This window comes from Uranotaenia lowii, chromosome 2, assembly GCF_029784155.1.
Source record: "Uranotaenia lowii strain MFRU-FL chromosome 2, ASM2978415v1, whole genome shotgun sequence".
Lineage (NCBI taxonomy): Eukaryota > Metazoa > Arthropoda > Insecta > Diptera > Culicidae > Uranotaenia > Uranotaenia lowii.
The window spans coordinates 51616405-51632562 of record NC_073692.1 but is presented as its reverse complement, the minus strand read 5'-3'; the positions used below and the strand labels follow the sequence as shown (position 1 = coordinate 51632562).

The 16158-nt window shown below is 44.1% G+C and overlaps 1 protein-coding gene across 1 annotated transcript; it reads left to right on the top strand.

Moving 5' to 3' along the window:
* The first annotated feature begins 7764 nt into the window (after positions 1–7764).
* LOC129741386 (uncharacterized) lies at positions 7765–14567 on the top strand. The gene is made up of 4 exons (XM_055733110.1): positions 7765–8013; positions 8073–8216; positions 8276–8338; positions 8400–14567. The coding sequence occupies exon 4, from the start codon at positions 8499–8501 to the stop codon at positions 14565–14567; it is 6069 nt and encodes a 2022-aa protein (XP_055589085.1). The 5' UTR covers positions 7765–8013; positions 8073–8216; positions 8276–8338; positions 8400–8498.
* The last annotated feature ends 1591 nt before the right edge of the window (positions 14568–16158 follow it).

Here is a 16158-nt window from a genome sequence, read left to right as displayed (position 1 = left end):
GTATTTCTTCTCAAATCCTGATAATCCTATTCCAATTCTATTATCAATAATGCATCAGGTAAACTTTCAATGTATTCCATTCATCTGAACGACACTCGAAGTCGATTGCCTGCCCGTCCGCACGCATCCCTTTTAAAATTCCAATAGTCCGATTCAAATTCTTCAAGTAAACGTATAGAAATTCCCATTGTCCAGTTTCAATCCACACAAACGACTGCCTGATTCCCGTGCGCACGATTCCCTTTGAGAATTCCAACTGTCCGATCCCGATCGGGCCGATCCATCAAAATTCCAATTCATCAGGTACACTTATGTGAATTCCCAGTGGCCAATTCTAGGGAACGCAAACGGCTGCCTGTCTTTGCGCGCCGTCCCTAAACAAGCAGCCAGGATCGAGCTATGCAGAATCAGTACGAACATAAACTATGAAGCTCAGGTAGAGTAGTAAGCAAGGACGCAAAACTGGTAGGATGGGATGGGATTGGAAAAGTGATGAGCTCGATTCTCATCTTTTATCGCCATCTTTTTTTGCATACAAATCCAATAAGATTTTTAGTTTATATGGATCCTATCTGGATGAGTTATAATTTTGTTTAAATTATAACAACGGTTGATATGATTTAGTTATTGTTGCATAGACTTTTTGATATAATTTGAGATATTTTAACATCCTACGAGTACTAAATTATAACTCATCCAGATACACGCAGAGAAAACTTGGATTTTGAAACAAAACAAAACTGACTTTGAATCAAAAAATTCATTTTATGGAATCAAACTCTTGTTTTCTTTGAATCAATGAATTATGGTTTTGATCCAAATGAATAATTTTTGAAAGAAAGAATAAATTTTTTGAATCGAATAATTTTGGACTTTGATTTTAAAGAAATTCTTTGATTTAAAAGACATTTGTTCAATTGCATATGTATTTCTTTTGAAACAAAGTAAATTTTCTTTTTACCAAAGAAAAATGCTTTAGAAGGAAAGGAATAATTTCTTTAAATAAAAACTTCAAACTTAGAGTTATTTTGGATTGAGCAAGAAGAATAAAACAGAAAAATAGAATTGAGTTTGGCCGGTTGTGTTAAAAATCTAAACCAGTTAATAAGAGTTAGCTAAGGAGAATTCAGGATGAAGAATGGTAAGTGTATCCGTTAATAAAAAAGGGAATATTTAAGAATTTCTATGAGCGCTTGCATTGTTACAGGACCACTGCTGATTCCACCCCAAATTCAGCGGTTAGTTTATCTTCGGCCCGATCTTCAGCGGCAACTACCAGTCGAATAGCGAGGAAAGCCACCAACGAGACTTGCTTCCGGAAGTCAGCCCACGAAGAAATGCCTTTACGCCAGACTGGTAAACTTTGTCACCGAAATTTAAGATCGGATCATTCAATTATTTATATAGTGAACCAGTTCCAAATGCGGCTTAAGTTCGTGAATAAAAAAGAATTAAAAATGTTATATTTTTCTTTTTATTATTTAAAATTCCTAATAGGAACTTCGGAACAACAGAAAATATTTCTTCCAATTGGAATAAATGGGAAAGAGTTCAATGAATAAATGCTTTTAAATCTAAATCTTTGTTACATTGTAGCAAACGAAAACAACTTTGTATTAAATGGAACTGTTTTTTGTTTCAAAGGATTAGAATTTTGATTCAAAGATTTTTCCAAAGAAAAATTCTTCGAAACAAAGAAAAATTCATTTGAACCAAAGGAATTTGTATTTATCCCAAAATCAAAGGAAAAAATCCTTTGTTTTTGCGGCACTTTCCTTTGAAATAAAAAATCTTTTCGCTGCGTGTAGGAAAAAATTGAATATCAAAATATCTCATCTTGATATAATTTAGTTTTTCTCTTCTGATCGGGAACCCCATTCAAGTCTGTCAATCAGAATAAGATATAATTCAGTTTGGAGAAACTTAAAATCTAAATTTTTCAGTACTTAATTATAACTGAATCAGATGTTAATATCTTGGTGAGATACGTTTGAGTTATTATTTTGATATGCTCTCCTGATCGGGACAGCATCACACATCCTGATAACAAAGATCAGCCCCAAGTGGCCGTCGATATCATCTCTCGAAGTGGACAATGTGTGTGCCCAAACCATCTCCACTTATGTTTCCGAATCTCGATTTCTAGCGCCCTTTGATGACACCGGCGATATAGTTTCTCATTTGAAATCCAATTGCCAGGCCACTAAGCGCGGATGATACTCCACAGGCAGCGATTCACAGATACTAGCAGTTCTCGAGTCGTCACCCGTTTACACCCAAACAACAATACGGATTTGACTTGGTCTTTCCGAGATTGATTTTGAGACCTGCTGCCTTGGAGCTTTCGGTGAGGTCGACGGGGGGTTTGCTCCGCATGTCTTGTTGTCTTTGGGCGAGCAAAACAAAATCGTCTGTCAGGTCAAGGTCGTTCAGCTGCTCCATATTCGAAGGATTCCACGGCTATCCGCGGTTTGGTCTACAGTCAATCGATCCAATCAAGATCTCATCCATTACGATGAGAAAAAGCAGCGGTGATAAAATACATCCTTGTCCCACCCCAGCAAACATTTTTGTAGGTATATTCCTCAACAAACTTTGCTATACGCTTCATATACATTATAAAATCATCTTATATAACTCGAAAAAACAGCATTTACGTACTAAAGTGGAGCCAATATTCATACATATTTTTAACTTCTGGCTTATGCGATAAGTGGTGTAAAAATTGGACGATATACAACACCTTTTACCGTACATCCTGACAGTATGCGAGAGAGCGCAAGTTTTGCTCTCAATGCATGCAAACCGTTGCCAGCGACAATATTTGCTGCTTCTCTCATTGGACAGTTTAACCAAATGGACCCTCTGATTTTTAGAAATCTGGTTGCACTGCTAATCGCAAAGAGAACAACAAGGTTGTTTTCTCACTTGAATCCCGCACGCGGGAGACAAATTGGCAAACATGGCGCAATTTTGTTATATACGAGTCCGTAGACTTTAACTAACCATTTTTACGATAATTTACTTGGTTTGGTAGGAATTACGATTCGCATTAATATTGTTAACGAGTTGAGCTGACATTTCTAATGCGATGTTATGTTTGCTGGGACTCCAGTAGTTACCGGGATTGGTTCGGACAAGACACCGTCGTGCAAGACTTTGCAGGAATATGCCTCGTACTGTGCTTCGATGAGATGGACTAGTTTCTCTGGGACCCTTCGTTGCATCAGAGCCGCCCAGATGTTTTCGTGGTTCAGTCGGTCAAATGCTGTTTCGAAATCAGAGTTGCACAGATCAACGTTATGCCTCGCCAGTAACCGCACTCGTTCAGGTCTCCTTTCTTCGGGACCTTTACAAGGATACCGTGTATCCAGTCGGCCGGGAATGTTGCAGTATCCCGAATGTCAGCAAGCAAAAAGACGGTACGACATTTGTGCTGATAAGGCTGGGTCAGCTTTGAGCATCTCAGCAGGAATGCAATCGATTCCAGGCGCTTTGTTGGATGTCTTTGATTGCCGCTTCTATTTTAACCAGCGAGGGCGCTTCCGAGTTGATGCATTAATGCGACTTACTGTTGGCGCCTGCGGATTTTGTTGGCCATCGCCATTTGTGACTCGGAAAAGTTGTTCAAAATGATCAGTCCAACGCTTGAGCTGATCTGTTCGATCTGTCAGCAGCTGACCTGCTCGGTTTTTCAGCGGCATTCTTGCATTAGTCCTTGCACCACTAAAGCGGCAAGAAATATCATATAGTAATCGGATATCTCCAATGGCGGCGGCTCTTTCTCCCTCTTCGGCTAGGGAGTTTGTCCAGGCTCTTTTGTCTCGTCTGCAAGCTCGTTGAACTGCCTTTTCCAGCTCCGCATATCGTAAGCGGGCAGCTGCTTTGGCTGACTCAGTACTCGCCTGCTCAATTCCAACTTTCGCCTTTCTCCGATCATCGACCATCCTTCAAGTTTCATCCGACATCCATTCACTTCTTCTTCCACAAACTTTACCGAGAGTACCTGAAGGATGCCGGTTTTCAATAAAAGCAAGACTTGATAATTTTGATATTGGACTTTATTTGTTGACGTCTGGAAAATATCTGAATAACTCTGTTATACATAATCGTGGCCTCCTGTTTAGTTCTAAAACCTGTAATCAACTTACATGACTCCTACATACCATAGCTCGTCGTGATAAAGGCATTCTTGATTTCACACCACTGTTTTTGGACTGTTCCGTCTGTCGTCTATTCTGAGGCTCGGGACTCCAGCTGTTCAACGTATGTTCAACGGCGGACATCGTATCGACACCCGACTTTCTCCTCGCGCCGTTGGACACGCGCAACTCTCAGTCGTATCTCGCCAAGGACGAGGTGATGATCAGATGCAATTTATGCACTACGGTTGTTGCGGACATCAAGAATGCTCTTCTCCATTTTCGGCTGATGCAGATGTGGTCAATTTGATTTTCTGTTCGGCCTTCTCGGGATACCCAAATGACCTTATGTGCTGGTCGATGGGGGAAGAGCGATCCACCGATCACCATGTTGTTGTTGCACAAAATTCTACAAACAGCTCTCCGTTTTCGCTCATCTGTCCTAGGCCTTGGCGCCCCATGATGTGCTCAAGGTCCTGATTGTCGGAGCCAATCTTTGCGTTGAAGTCGCCCAAATGGATTTGAATGTCACCCTTCGGAATTTTCTTTAAAACGCTGTTTTGTTGTCTGTAAAACTACTCTTTCTCCTGCAAATCGTCAACGTCAGTTGACGCACTGGACCATTGTAAGGTTTCTAATCCGTGTTCTGAATCTGGCTACGATTATTCCTTCGTTTATCGGTTCGGCTCAACAGGGAACCTACTCCTCGTTCCCGAGTAGCGTGTTCTCCTCGTATGCCAGAGTAAAGCAGTACTTGCCCGGACTGTGTCTTGTGTTCTCCAGCGTTAGGCTTCGCTCAGTCCCAGAATTTCAAGCTTGAGGCGGCTAGCTTCTCTAGCAAGTTGAGCCAGCTTGCCTCGATGGGCAAGGGTTAAAACGTTTCAAATTCCAATTCGTGTCCGTGTTTTCATGCTAAAAGTCGTCGCCAAAGTTCCATGTCGGTCATTTCTTTCGGATTCCGTAACAATTTTATGAATCGGGAGCAGTAGGTTGTTAGCCGAAGGTCCCTATTCCGCGATGGGGCTGCCATCTTGGACTTAGCTGGCGGGACCCGCATTTCATAAATTTAGCCGCTCGCTGCCAGACAGACGCTGTTTGAGCCGCCACTGATCTGGAAAACAGACACGTGCGGCCACCTTCTCAGTCTGCATGCGACCAAAGCATCCACCGGGGCTGGGTACCCGATCTCCGCTCAGGTTACTCGCATCCCAGCTGGCACCGCGAGGAGGTTGAGATAGGAGTTGTGAATAAGAGATTATATGACCAATATGAGGCCTCGTGTTGCACATTATCCACCATTTGCCAGCCAAACTATAACGGGTTGAAAACATCTGAAACGGATTGGTGTTCACGAATCTGTAACCGGTTGGTTACAAATCGTTTGATTTTTGTCTTCGTTTGTAGTTTTGTATATTTAGCTCTAGAAAATTCATGTTCCTTGTTCAGTCTCACAACAAGATAGCACCACAGTAGGCTACATTTTACTGCTGGCTGCTGTCAATTAACAGAGGAGAAAAAGGAGGAAAGAGAAAGAGAAAATGGAAGGCGAAAAGGAAGCTGGCTTCCGTAAAAATCGCTCTCTTGTAAATCAGGCGTCCGTGAGTAAAGTCCGTGTTGTGTTTAGTGTTTGTGAAATTCCACGGAATTCGCCCAGAAACACCGGTTGGCTTCCTCACGGCTCGGCCCGCAGATCCCTTGTGGTCTCGCGCCTAACCGTAAAAGACCATCGTCATCGTCCTCGGGTTCTGCGGACCCCTAATTATCAAGGAGGACTTCCCTTCTCGGCCTGTCCGGATACGGGGCACTCTCGTGGGCAGGACGATTGAAAGCCAAAGAAGGAAGACGCCTGCAATCACCGAGTCCAGCAACGCCCGCTGGCGCCGACGGTTTCGGCACACCATCGATACGCCCTTACATCGACGGCCCTCCTGCTTCCGGAACTGGATTTCCGGAACAGCGACGTCGCTACAGAACAGCAACAGCAGCAGCACATCACGGTTAGTGAACAATTACACGCCACACAAGACACAGAACATTGTTTATACACACAGACAACACGCCACAAAAAAAACTTGAATAGAAAAACATAGAAACATGAAATTTCCGGGTTCTTGTATTTTAATCGGTAAAGTCCTTGGTTACCCAGTAGCCAGCCGGCCCTGAGGTTCCGTACTGTTAGAGTACCTTGCCTTGGCTGGTCTAGCCGCTGCTCGATCTATAAGTAACAAATCAAGGCCTAACCTCTCCTCTAACGACTCAAGTTTCAACCTTTCCTCCCAGAACTTTTTCATGCTTATAGAAACGCATTGGCCATTTCTCCAAGTCGCTCTTAATTGTTGTATTCTCCGACAGCGGAAAACTCCTTTCCGAGACAAGAGCGGAAAATTGATACCGCGCAGAACTATCGATAAGTAAAATTAGTTGGGTGTTATTATTTTTCATGCATCCAAAAATTGAAGCAAGCTGTTGCAAATATGAGAAAACATAGCTTAAATCTGACTTTCACCATACTCGGTCTAAACAACAACAACCAGCAAACCATATGGCCAGACCACCCAAGTCGAATCCGGATGTTCTTCGGCCGTTAAAAACTGCAGAACCACTCACCAAAAGAGACTCCAATTCTTTCGTGCATAACCATTTGGTCTTAATCCATTAATAAAAGGAAAACAGTAAAAAAAAATGATGCTATCGTGTGCAGCGATGGAAACGAAATGATTTCGATTCGATCAACGTTTAGTCGCAACGTCGCAAGATCTCGGTATGTTACAAACCAAGAGCGAACTCAATCCCGTCGGCAGCTGAATCGAGTTGGCATGATGATGGTTGAATACCTACATGCAACATTTTGGGAGTGATGTAGCTCCGAGAAGGATGCTACTCTCTATGCTCGGACTTGAATAAATTCCTACGTACGCGTCGCTCGCGTAGAGTGAGTGTCACTCTTGCACACGATTGGACCCGATCGCAAGTTGTAACACACCGTGATCGGGGAAACTCGAGACTTGTACACTTTGGGATTAACAATAATTGTTGCAACCACTCCCAAAGTTCGGCACTTGTTGGTTAGGTAGGATGGATAGGATTTGTTTTGCTCTCGAGTTACCCAACCGCCCGTGCATGGATAGATACAAAAAAACATACGCACGGGCGTTGTTCTATGAGAAATTTGTTTGGAACTTTTTAAATCTTCCCATGCCGTTTGCAAAGTTTCCGTTAAAACTGATGTCGTTTTTTATTTTATTCGTAGTTTGTAGTCGTTCCACTTGCCATAGAATGTGTTCAATTTGTATGATGTAAGATTTATTGGGTACGTAATTTATTCTTGTTTCTCAACATTTAAAAACTGGTTCAATATGTTTTAGTAAATTAGCCGAAGCTGGCTTTGAAAAGAGTACCTGTTGGCAACTGGGAGCACTGCCAACTTTGAAGCGGCGCGACATTTTCGACGCCAAATACTAAACTGCAGTTCAGCGGCCAGCCGCGACGCTTTCCCGTTTGACAGCTACGAGTTCCGGGAAAAAACTTACACCACCCATTCAAGAAGAGTCAAACAGATAGTTTTATTTCTATTCTTCGTGATTAAAACTATATCTACCTATTTAAACTACAATTGAAAAAAACTACCTAACCTAAGCTAAAACTATTGCCGAACCAAGTGCAGTGAAACAAACGAACGATAACCAGACAGTGGCACGTAAACAGCTAGTTTTCAGTGAGACCTTTTCGGATTCATCCGGCCCAGTGTAGAGCATAGTACTGTGCTAAACAACAACGTGTTCCATCCAGCGCTTTCTAGCTCGACTATTGTTCCGGCTCTTCCAGCCTAGTTCATAGAACTTAGCCTTCTCAAGCCGCATCCGAGTAACAGGTTAAATAGAATGTCGCTACATGCTAAACGATCATGCTAACCTTTATCCTTCTCAGCAGCTCGTGAATCGTTTCGGCTCATCCAGCCAAGTTTATCGAACTTAGCCTTCTCAAGCCGCGTCCGAGTAACAGCTCGTGAATAGTTCCGGCTCCTCCAGCCAAGTTCCGAGAACTTTGCTCTATCAAGCCGTGTAACACTATCAGGTTAGCAATTCCCGCTGCATGCAAAAACGGTTCATGCTAACGCTTTCTTTCATTAGCAGCCTTGGTCAGCTTTGCCTAGAATCGTTCCGGTTGTAGGGAAATCGACTCGAAACACTGATTTTGTAAGTCAAATTACTATAAAACTAAAATTATGTCATCTAACCAAAACTCAATAAATTACAGCTTGAAGCTGCTTTGCTATCAAGACCGGTGTCCTTTTCCCCTCCTCCCCTACATACAACTCGGAACATTCTTCAAGAAAATCATCATCCATCGCGGGAGATGGCAACTGCGAACGACGATGCACCATCTCCAGCGACACCCAATGATGGAGTTTCCAACTGCGTGGCGTGTAATCTCCCTGATTCGGCAGGGAACATGGTGCAGTGCGACGTATGCGATGATTGGTACCATCTAACCTGTGCAGGAGTTACACCATCCATTGAGTTCCGCCCTTGGTCCTGTCCAAAATGCCAGCCAGCGCTCAGCATTCACAGCAGTGCGACCGCTTCCAGTAAACGTTCCCGAAAGGTTCAGCTACAGCTGGAGCAATTGGAGGAAAACCGTAACTTAGAGCTTAAGGCTCTACAGATCCGCTTGGAAGCAATCGAAGCCCAGAAACGACTGGTCGATGCGAAGTACAAACTTTTGCAATCCACCGTCAACGATGTGGATGAAACGAACAACACTCAGAGCCGGGTGAGCAGGAGGATTAGTCGTCAGCTTACGACTGATTGGTTGGAAAGCATATCCGATGTCGTTGTAACTCCCGAACGTGCTCCAACCAATGATGCAACTTTTCCGACGGTCCCTACAGGCCAGCTGAACGGTCCAACTTCTAACACACCTCCGACTAGTTCAAACCAACCTATCGCTGGTTCAACTTTCCCCACAACCAGTGGTCGGAGCATCAGTGATACTCATCTACCGACCTGGTTGGTCGTTCCGGATTCAGCATCTACCCAAATTTTTCCCGCTGTTTCGGAAGCCAACTTGGGTCAACGGATGCAGCAGTTGTCAACCGACAACCATGGTGGAAAGAGAAGGTCAGCAGTCCAATTTGCCGATAAGATAGCCACGGTAGGAGCTCCCGAACAACAATATCATCGAAATCCAGCCGGTTTCTTTCCCCATGGCGAGCAGGTTACACCAATTCCACGTGCGCCATCCCAGGACCGTGCGCCTGTGCCTCACCCCCCTCAAGACAAGTATAAAAGAAACCAACGTCAAGGTAAGACCGTTCCTAATTCTCTTCGCCTAAATTCCGATCAATGTAATGAGCCCCATGAGTCCCTGATATCACAGTTGGGACATTGCCCCCCAAGCGAGTACGCAAATATCACCCAACATATGAATAGTTTTTCGCCTACCCCATCTCAACTAGCAGCACGTCAGGTTATCGCCCGGGATCTCCCTATCTTTTCAGGGGACCCGGAAGATTGGCCAGTATTTATTAGCCATTATACTACCTCCACTTTAGCCTGTGGCTACAACCCGGTTGAAAATTTGACTCGTCTTCAACGTTGCCTCAAAGGAGTAGCACTTGAATCGGTGCGAAGCAGCTTACTTCTGCCCGATTTAGTGCCTGAGATAATTGACACGCTACGCTTTCGTTTTGGCCGACCTGACCTGATAATTAATGGCCTTTTACAAAAACTTTGGAATATTCCTGCCCCCAAAGCTGAAAAATTAGAATCCCTGATAGAATACGGCACAGCCGTTCAAAATTACTGCGCTCATCTGGAAGCATCTGATCAAAACGCCCATCTGTCAAATCCATCATTGCTCGCCGCGTTAGTGAACCGTTTGCCGGTCGATTACCAAATGCAGTGGTCAGCATATACAGACGACAACAGTGAAGTGAGCTTAAAAGAATTTGGTGAATTTATGAAAATGTTAATGAAACGAGCAAGCAAAGTTACTTCTTCGAAAATATGTGTTGTACCCAGTCGGCTTGAGGAACGGACTCGGCCAAAGCGAGGAGCTTTACACGCGCATACCGAGAGCAGTCACCCAGCCAGTAACCACAGAGAGAGGAGATGTAGCATGTGCAGCCGGAACCACCAACTGAAGGAATGCGACGAATTCAAAGCGCTCACCCTTGAAGGACGCAGGCGAGTCGTGGAGCAAGAAAGACTATGCCGCAATTGCCTGAATTTCCACGGCCACCGACCTTGTCGTTTGAGTGGATATTGCAATGTTAATGGTTGTACAGTCCGCCACCACCCTCTTCTCCATTCCATCGGGGGTCAGCAGATGCAGAATAATGCAGGCGAATCTTCAGTATGTTCAAACGATCATCAGTCCAACTCCAATGGTCGTGGACCATCCGCTTTCGAACCCAGTCCGCCCGCCGACATCCACGTGCATCGAAGTTTTCCTCAAGTTTGCCTGCTTCGCTTTGTGCCGGTCACATTACACGGTAAGGGAAATCTGAAAATTGACACTTTCGCTTTCCTGGATGATGGTTCATCACTCACGCTTATCGAAGAAAAACTGGTTGATGAACTCGGTTTGCAAGGACAACCACGAACACTCTGTTTGAAATGGACGGGCAATAAGACGAGAACGGAACATGGCTCCAAGGTGATTGAGCTTCAGATATCCGGAACCGATCAACGGCATCATAAACTACAAGATACTCGCACAGTCAAAGAATTAGCTCTTACCCCACAAACACTAGACTTTGGTACATTGTCGGCTTCATTTCGGCATCTACGAGGACTTCCGATAGCGAGCTACAGGAATGCAATTCCTCGTGTTTTGATAGGGGTTAACAACCTTCATTTGACCGTTCCGCTTCGTACAAAAGAAGGTCAGCCGCAAGACCCAATAGCTACTAAAACAAGGTTGGGATGGTGTGTCTACGGAGGAACAGGATATCAAGATACATCTTTGTACGTGCACCGTTGTAGTTGCTCTGGTGATGATGCATTGCACACTGCTGTTCGGAACTATTTTGCTTTAGAAGACGTGGGGATAACCGGGACAGCCATTCTAGAATCTGAGAACGATAAACGGGCCAAGAGAATCCTTGAAGAGCACACAAGTCGCCAAGGTGATAGATTCCAAACTGCCTTACTTTGGAAGTCCGATTATTATGAGTTTCCTGACAGCCGTTTTATGGCTGAAAAACGTTTCGAGTGTTTAGAACGTAAGCTTAAACGAAACCCAAAGATGATGGAAAACGTTACTAAGCAAATAGAAGAATACCAGATGAAAGGATATGCCCGTCTCGCCACCGAAGGTGAAATCAGAAACTCAGATCCTCGGAAAACCTGGTACCTACCACTCGGCGTTGTAGTAAACCCCAAAAAGCCGGAGAAGATTCGCATGGTGTGGGACGCAGCTGCTACGGTTAAAGGTGTCTCGTTGAACAGCATGCTTTTGAAAGGGCCAGATCAACTAACAACACTACCCTGGGTCCTCTTCCGTTTCCGACAATATGCTGTGGCAGTCTCTGGTGATATATCCGAGATGTTCCACCAAATCCGTATTCGTCCCGAAGATCAGCAAGCTCAGCGTTTTCTCTGGCGGACCAATCCAAATAAAGTTTTCGACGTTTTTGTTATGCAGGTGGCCACTTTCGGTTCAACTTGCTCCCCAGCATCTGCTCAATTCATAAAGAATAAGAACGCACGAGAGTTTGCGGATGTCTATCCTCGAGCTGTTGAAGGAATCATCGACTGCCATTACGTGGACGACTACGTCGATAGCTTTGGGACAGAGGAAGAAGCTCAACGAGTTGCTCGAGAAGTCAAGGCCATTCACGCGCGAGGAGGCTTCAACATTCGTGGTTGGAGATCCAATAGCGTGAAAATACTCCAAGGACTTGGAGAGGCAACAGATCCTAATCCCAAAGAACTAAACACACAGCACGGCATCATCGAGAGGGTTCTTGGAATGCACTGGCTTCCCAATGAAGATACTCTGGCATATTCCACCAACTTTCAGCCACAAATAAACGACATTATTTCAAACAGAATGCGGCCAACGAAACGACAAGTACTGAAGTGCTTAATGAGTGTATTCGACCCTCTCGGTCTTCTAGCGGCCTTTGTCGTTCAAGGCAAAATACTTCTCCAAGATATTTGGAGAGCCGGTACTCAATGGGATGAAGAAATCAACGACCAAGTATTCGAAAAATGGACAAGATGGATAGATCAGTTCCCACTTATAGCAGACCTCCAGGTTCCAAGATGCTACTATCTAGATGCTACTGAAACACTCTACAATAATCTTGAACTGCATATATTTGCCGATGCAAGCGAAGATGCTTACGCAGCCGTAGCGTATTTTCGTATTTCCATCAATAGCAAGGAATATAAGTGCACTTTAGTTGCGTCAAAGACGAAGGTAGCTCCTCTACGACATTGGTCGATTCCCCGGCTTGAACTCCAAGCTGCTGTATTAGCTGCGCGACTAGAAACGTTTATTAAAGAAGGCCATACATTGCAAATACATCGTACGGTATTTTGGTCGGATTCGAGTACAGTACTAGCCTGGATACGCTCGGACCATCGAAGATATTCGTCGTTTGTGGCATGTCGAGTATCTGAAATATTATCTACCACTTCTATCGCTGATTGGCGATGGATCTCAACGAAGATGAACGTTGCTGACCTGGCCACAAAATGGGGACAAGGTGGCCAACTGGATGTGGATGGTCCATGGTTCAACGGACCGGAATTCTTGAAAGAGGAAGAGGCAGAGTGGCCGCGTCCCAAGTCAATACAACCAACTGTAGAAGAACAAAAAATGTGTGGGGTCCATCAAAGCCTAGAAATTCCAGATCCGCTGGTTGATGTATCCAGATTTTCTAAGTGGGAGAGACTGACCAGAGCAATGGCCTACGTATTCCGATATTTCAACAACTGCAAGAAAACACGTTGCAAGATCAGTAGTTTGTATCCCACGCAATCCGAGTTGAGGCTTGCCGAAGATTACCTTTTCCGAATGGTTCAACGAGAAGCTTTTCCAGACGAAGTTCACCAACTACTGGCACAAATCAGCGAGCCGAATAAGAAACAGGTCACCGTAGGAAAAGGCAGCAAACTGTATAAGTTGTCACCTTACCTGGACGAGCACCAAGTTCTGCGAGTCGACGGGCGGATTGGAGCGGCGGTTAATGTGGACAACTGCATCAAGTATCCAGTGATTCTCGCGAAACAACACCGTGTCAGCGATTTGATCATCGATTTTTATCACCGTAAGTTCCATCACGCTAATTTCGAGACCGTGGTGAACGAATTACGTCAGGTTTACCATATCCCACAAATACGATCCCGTGTGAAGCAGATCGTGAAGCGTTGTCAGTACTGTAAAATCAACAACGCTCGACCTCAAATTCCAAGGATGGCTCCTTTACCAGCGGCGAGGTTAGCAACGTGCACACGACCATTCACTTTCGTTGGGTTGGATTTGTTTGGTCCACTCCAGGTTAAAGTGGGTAGGAGCTCGGTTAAACGCTGGATCGCGCTCTTCACCTGTTTAACAGTGCGCGCTGTCCACGTCGAAGTAGTATTCAACCTAAGTACGGAGTCGTGTATTATGGCGGTTCGGAGGTTTGTTGGTAGGCGAGGATCACCACTAGAATTCTATTCAGACAACGGCACCAACTTCCGGGGAGCCGATAACGTGCTGCAGCAACAAGTGTCCAACATCGAAGAAGGGCTGGCATCTACGTTCACCAATACTGCAACGAAATGGGTGTTTATACCACCCGGCACACCACACATGGGCGGCGCTTGGGAGCGCATGGTTCGTTCGGTGAAGAAGGCGATGGAGACGAGCGTGAGCGCGTGTCGAAAACTGAGCGATGAGGGTCTGTGGACTCTAGCAGTCGAGGCTGAAGGAATAGTGAATTCCAGACCGCTTACGTACCTCCCGATTGAGGCAGCGGAACAAGAAGCTCTTACTCCTAACCATCTGTTAATCGGAAGCTCCAACGGTATCAAGCAGCCGACTGTGGAGCAGGTAGACGAAAAATTGGCGCTGAAAAATACTTGGCACCAAATACAAACTCAAGCGGACACTTTCTGGCGTCGATGGATTCGTGAATACTTGCCGGATTTGACTCGGCGTACAAAATGGCAGAGTGAAACTCGACCGATTTGCGTAGGAGACTTGGTGATCATTGTGGATGAGGCTAGAAGAAATGGTTGGGTCCGCGGACGTGTTAATGAGGTAATTCCAGGGCAAGATGGGCGTGTAAGAAAGGCGATTGTTCAAACTCATAGGGGGCTCACTAGGCAATCGGTCTCCAAGCTAGCTGTACTTGACGTTGGGGGTGAGGTCTCAAAGTTAGCTGTATTTGAAGTTGCGACTAAGGGTAACCCGGGATCATCCTGACCAGTGTTACGGGGGGGAGGCTGTTGGCAACTGGGAGCACTGCCAACTTTGAAGCGGCGCGACATTTTCGACGCCAAATACTAAACTGCAGTTCAGCGGCCAGCCGCGACGCTTTCCCGTTTGACAGCTACGAGTTCCGGGAAAAAACTTACACCACCCATTCAAGAAGAGTCAAACAGATAGTTTTATTTCTATTCTTCGTGATTAAAACTATATCTACCTATTTAAACTACAATTGAAAAAAACTACCTAACCTAAGCTAAAACTATTGCCGAACCAAGTGCAGTGAAACAAACGAACGATAACCAGACAGTGGCACGTAAACAGCTAGTTTTCAGTGAGACCTTTTCGGATTCATCCGGCCCAGTGTAGAGCATAGTACTGTGCTAAACAACAACGTGTTCCATCCAGCGCTTTCTAGCTCGACTATTGTTCCGGCTCTTCCAGCCTAGTTCATAGAACTTAGCCTTCTCAAGCCGCATCCGAGTAACAGGTTAAATAGAATGTCGCTACATGCTAAACGATCATGCTAACCTTTATCCTTCTCAGCAGCTCGTGAATCGTTTCGGCTCATCCAGCCAAGTTTATCGAACTTAGCCTTCTCAAGCCGCGTCCGAGTAACAGCTCGTGAATAGTTCCGGCTCCTCCAGCCAAGTTCCGAGAACTTTGCTCTATCAAGCCGTGTAACACTATCAGGTTAGCAATTCCCGCTGCATGCAAAAACGGTTCATGCTAACGCTTTCTTTCATTAGCAGCCTTGGTCAGCTTTGCCTAGAATCGTTCCGGTTGTAGGGAAATCGACTCGAAACACTGATTTTGTAAGTCAAATTACTATAAAACTAAAATTATGTCATCTAACCAAAACTCAATAAATTACAGCTTGAAGCTGCTTTGCTATCAAGACCGGTGTCCTTTTCCCCTCCTCCCCTACATACAACTCGGAACAGTACCAAAACAACAACAAAACCCATGCAAACAACTTTAGACAGTCTTATTGAATTAAACTGATTTTACAATAATTGTAATTGTTAAGAACAAATTTATACTAAGGTGCATAAATGGGCGAGGGTTCAACGGAAATTTTGACCGCTATTTCAGAAAATTTGGTTAAAAAAAATTCAGACAAAAAAATCCATTCATTGCTTTGCTTCACTGTATCTCATTTAATTTAATATTTTGTCTATTTTATTGGTTTACCAAGTTTGCCAATGTTGTGAATTTTTTAAATTTTTTCAATAGGTTATATTTCCTCTATTTTATCAATGCTGTCAATTTAGTCAGTTTGTTTACTTTTGTATTTTTTTTTTAATTGATTCAATTTTGCGAAATCGGCCAATATGTATTATCAAAGCAGTTTATTTTGTCCATTTTTTTTCAAATTCATTCAACTAATTAATTTGGTCACTCTGATGGTTTCTTAATTTATGGTCATTTTTAAGTTCTAATATTTTTGTCATTTTTAAAATTGTTGTCAATTTTCACAATTGGGTCAATTTTGTAACTTTGTAAACTATGAAAAAAATATCAATTTGTCTATTTTGTCTTTTGTAATACTTGAATTTTTTTCTTCAAATTTTGACGATTATGTTAA